The 4,915-nt window shown below is 35.7% G+C and overlaps 1 protein-coding gene across 1 annotated transcript; it reads right to left on the reverse strand.

The window, feature by feature from the left end:
- Window positions 1-279: 279 nt before the first annotated feature.
- Window positions 280-2,967, reverse strand: LOC145042323 (zinc knuckle (CCHC-type) family protein). The gene is made up of 4 exons (XM_078990714.1): window positions 2,834-2,967; window positions 1,527-1,742; window positions 1,163-1,255; window positions 280-1,083 (listed from the first exon to the last, which is right to left on the reverse strand). Exons 2-4 carry the CDS (start codon window positions 1,652-1,654, stop codon window positions 531-533), a joined length of 774 nt encoding a protein of 257 aa, XP_078846840.1. The 5' UTR covers window positions 1,655-1,742; window positions 2,834-2,967; the 3' UTR covers window positions 280-530.
- Window positions 2,968-4,915: the final 1,948 nt, after the last annotated feature.

A 4,915-nucleotide genomic window follows, 5' to 3' on the forward strand; every position in this document is an offset into this window, starting at 1 on the left:
ATATTCAGTCATTTTGTATGGTATAGGGCCAACACTTTATCAAAATTAAACCATAAGGACCGTCTGTGTAACCAAAAAAAAAAAAAAAAAAAAAAATAGACACTAAACTCGTGACCCATGAAAATTTAGAGAACAAATCCATAACCCAACCAACTATCCTAAACCCGAAGAAAACAACAAACCATTGTGGACCATTTTTCCATTTCTACAATATGACGTCATTTTCTGATATATCCATTAATATTTAATGAAGAAAAAGGAAAAGTGAGAGAACTAACATGAAAAGGCAACACACAGAATTCCAACATTATTATTAGGATTAGGATTTAGGATTACACTATCATTTCAAAATAAAACTACAGCAATAACATCAAGCTGTGCTCGAAACTCACTTTAAATCATACAAAATTAAAACTCAACACCCGAAACTCACTTTCAAATCTCTCTACCAAAGAAAATTCCCAAACACCAAAACGCAGTAAAAAAACAGCCAATGTTACCTGCCCGCCATCTGCCCGGAATCCCTCTCATCAGTACCTCCTTGGAAACCGGTCCATAAACCGCCCGGACGGGCACTCAAACGCCAGGTGTCCTCTTCCACCACAATTATGACAGATCATCAACGCCACACAATCACGGCTCATATGCCCAACCTGCTGGCAGTTCCGACACACAATGTCCCGGAAACCACCACCCGAACCCCTATCACCCCCGCCACGTGGGCCGCCACGCTCATCGCCACCCGTGCTGCCCTTCGGGCAGTCCCGAGCCACATGGCCTGCCACATTGCACGAGTTGCAAACCGGATCGTTGAGACAGTCACGCGCCAGGTGGCCGGTTTTCCTACAGTTCTTACACGCCTTGTCGTTTGTACAGTCAGCAGCGATGTGGCCTTGTTTGTAGCAGTTGTTGCAGAGTCTCATGTCGCCAGGTGGCATCTGAGGAGCGGAGCATTCCCTCGCACGGTGGCCGGTTTTCCCACACGTGTGGCAGATCCCCTCGTTCGGGCAGTTTCCGGCCATGTGCCCGGGCTCTCTACAGTTCCAACATAAGGACTTTGTGGTACACTCTGATGCAATATGCCTGTCAAAGTCAAAGTCAAAATTAAAAAAGTCAACTTTTTTTATTTAATACAGAAACAGTTTTAAACTTTTAATCTTACCCTGGAAGTCCACAATTGTGACAAATGGCAACATTAGGGCATTCTCTAGCATAGTGTCCTGGTCTTTTGCAGTTCTTACACAGACTACTTTGGCTGAAAATTGGAGAAAAGTAAAAATTTCAATTAATATTTTAATAAATAGATAAAAGTATGTATTTTCATGATACGCATGTTGCTATATGAATTATGGGTATATGTAATGTAACAAAATAGAAAACATATCAACAAAAATCAAGAAAAATGTGGGAGAGTCAATCCTCCATCCTTGCCTCCGGGTCCCACACCAACATCCAACTTAAATATTTTTTTTTTTTGGGGGGAAAAAGAAGAATTAAAAAAAATAGAAAATAAAAAATAAAAAAACCTGTAACCACCCCGACGAGAATCCCTTCTGTAAGGAGCATCACGATAAGAGCTTCGATGGGTACGGATCTTGCGATCCATGGGGCTCCTGCTTCTGCTCCTGGATCGACTCCTGCTGTCTGAACTCATTTTTCTTTTTTTCTTTTTTTCTTTTTTCTTTTTTTAAATTAAAAGAACAACCAGAACCACCACCTCCACCACTGCAGCCGCCTCCACCCTGCCCATGGCAACCACACCCTCCATCAGACAAAATCCAATCATACTTCACTCAAACACCAATCCCAACTCTACACATAAACCACATATTTTTTTTTTTTTTCATTTCAATTTTCAACAAGCACACCACCATGAATGAATCCACTTACATACCCAACACTCGCCACGTCATCATTAAGACACTGGCAAACATCAATCACATCAGAGAGGTAAATAAAATTGTCCAAGCTTGAACCTGAGACTTCTCTTATGGATTCTCACCTCCTTTTATACATGTTGTTCAATGCAAACTAGTTGGGGTAGGATAAGAACAAAGGAAAAGGAAATACAAAATAATGCAACCTAAAAAGGAAGCATAAAGAGGTCTTGTGTGACTTAAATGAATTAAACCTTACAGACATTGAATTGCAACTTTCTCTGCATATGAATCAATGAAAAAACTTGACTACAGACATGTGTAGAAAGCATCCATCACAAAAGCTTAACTTTTGAGGTCCATGATGACCATATTTATTTCTATATGCATAAGATGGGGGCAAATTGGTATCTATTGAAAACTAGTTTTTGCATAATTTGAGTGTTGCAAGTCAGAGAGATAGAGTAAGTACAAAAACCATAGCACAAGGGTCCTGAAACTGGCAAATTGCTCCATGGCGTTATCATATATTCATTCCATGGAAAAACGATGTGTTGCTAAATGGAACCAGGCTTAAATTAATAGATCCTATCCAAACATCCTTTAACTCGCAAATTTCAAGGCGTATATACGCATGTATCTTAAATTTCAGAGAAATTGAATGGACATATCAGTTTTTTGTTTCCTGGATGAGTTTTATCGAATGACCCTTAGATTCCAGGGATAAACCAAACTAAAACGCAACAGATAATTCAAAATTACTATAATCTCAAAATCACCAACAAATTACGCATCGAATAGCAGAAAAAATAGGTTCTTTCGTTTCTCAATCAAGAACGCAACCGTTTTAGAAGCACCAAACGTATATATAAACCGAATCAAAAACTCTAAATTTTCAAAATCAAACCAAAAATTCAGATTCAGCTGCAAGGGAATTGAAGAGATCGAGGAAATACCTGACTGGAAGCTGTTCAATTCGGAGTTCGTTATGAGCGTAGGAAGAGAGAGTTCAACGAAATTTAGGGTTTTTTTTCTTCGGGACAAAGAGCCAGAGGCCAGAGGATGGGTGCAATTATATCTATTTTATTATATGAATATAATAATTTTTGTGTAAAGACTTCTAAACTATATAAAAAGGCATTTTACCCCCTTAAACTTTTGTTTTTCTTTCGTGAGACCACACCTCACAAAATGTTAGAACTTTTAAGGCCCATATGGGCACATTTACTTTTTTGTGCATGGGCCTTTTAGCAACAAACAAATTTAGAAATCATAGCCCTTGGGTTCGAAAGTGGCAAAAATGTTTTGTAGCATAGTTTTACATCAAAGGGATGATTTTAGAACAAGAGGCATTAGTCACAAACTATATTAATTGTTGGAATGATATAAACATTTCAGAATTGTTTACAAAAAAGAAAAGTAGTACCATGACAAATACAAATACAAAAGCAACCAGATATGTTAAGAAACAAAGAATTTAAGTGTGCTAAAAGAGTTTGAAGATGATGAATATGATTAATTGTCTTCATACTTTTAGAGATACAGTGTGTGTGATTACATTGGCTCCTTATGTGTAGAGAATTGTTGATTTTGAAGCACTTCGAGCTCAATAGATAGGTTCAGTGAAAGTAAAAGAATGTGGTTGATGTTGCGGTCCTTAAATCCAATATATTGACAAACTCAAACATAATATGTTATAATGCATGTGACTCAAGAGTCAGGACATGCCTCAGACTGTAAATGTTGAAGTTCTTAATTGCTGGAATAGATCAACCGAAAGATGTTGTAGTTCTTGAAATTCTTTAAAGTTAATATGACGTTCTTGGTGTTGGTTTATATGTTATTGGGGACAAAATTGAAACTTGGAATATTAATAATTGTGTATTATACACAGTACAGATAAAAGTGTGTGCCTATATATATATATATATATATATATATATATATATATATATATATATATATATATATATATATATATATATATATATATATATATATATATATATATACACACACACACACACACATACAGAGAGAGAGAGAGGCGTTATATGAAAAAAAAAATCATAAATATACATAAAAAAAATACTTAGAGATCACAATTTTTTTTTGACTTTATATTTTTTGGAAAATCGCAACTTTTTTTATTAATTCGCTGAAAATTTTTTAAAAAATCGATTTTTTATTTTTTATTTATTTTATGTTTTTGGTTTTTTTTCAAAAAAAAATTTCAACAAGAGAGAGAGAGAGAGAGAGAGAGAGAGAGAGAGAGAGAGCACCTATATATATATATATATATATATATATATATATATATATATATATATATATATATAGAGAGAGAGAGAGAGAGAGAGAGAGAACACATGTTCTTTTTTTTATTTTCATATAAAATTTCAAATGTTAAAATCAAGTTTTTTTAATATTATTATATATAATTGTTAAAATCTTGAGCAACAGGAAAGTTTGGCAATTCTCATTTCTGGCACTTTTTTTCTTCCTTTCCTACTTTCGCCACAGACAGTTTTGTTTTAAAAGGTTATATTTTTTTATTCAGATTGCCTTCAAAATTGGTTCAAGTTTATCTTTTCCACTGCCTTAAAGATATTGTAGACGTTGTCTTCTAATTTCCGTTTGTGATTCTCGCTTTTATTGTAAAAAAATCGGTTCATCCCTTTGTTGAGATTTTATGTTTACGACTTCACACCTCTGAATACTGTCGTCTCTCAAACAGGTATTCAAATCGCACCAGATGAATCTCCGATTCCATTAGTCCTAAGCGCAATCACACCTCAAAACGCTCCAATCTCTGTACTCCCTCCGCCACCTCCCTCAACGAACCAGATTCTGAATACGAAATCTCAGAAGAGATCAGGTTCTTTAGACCGAAGGATGGACTTCTGTCTGCCTACGGTTCTGATCGTTACCAACAGAGGTCGGGTATGTCAATTTAAGGTATGTATCCTTTTTTCCGTCTTCTATCCATGTTAAATTTTCGGTTTTCAACTGTTCTCTCAGTTCAATACCAAAGCGAC

The sequence above is a fragment of the Lactuca saligna genome, chromosome 4 (genome assembly GCF_052625555.1).
Source record: "Lactuca saligna cultivar CGN05327 chromosome 4, ASM5262555v1, whole genome shotgun sequence".
Lineage (NCBI taxonomy): Eukaryota > Viridiplantae > Streptophyta > Magnoliopsida > Asterales > Asteraceae > Lactuca > Lactuca saligna.

Bases quoted from the DNA above. Each gene is read 5' to 3' on its own strand.
- LOC145042323 (XM_078990714.1), bottom strand. From the start codon at position 1,654: ATGAGTTCAGACAGCAGGAGTCGATCCAGGAGCAGAAGCAGGAGCCCC. The intron at 1,256-1,526 runs GTTTTTTTATTT...TCCAATTTTCAG, and splicing joins TCTCGTCGGGGTGGTTACAG to CCAAAGTAGTCTGTGTAAGA. The intron at 1,084-1,162 runs GTAAGATTAAAA...TGACTTTGACAG, and splicing joins CACAATTGTGGACTTCCAGG to GCATATTGCATCAGAGTGTA.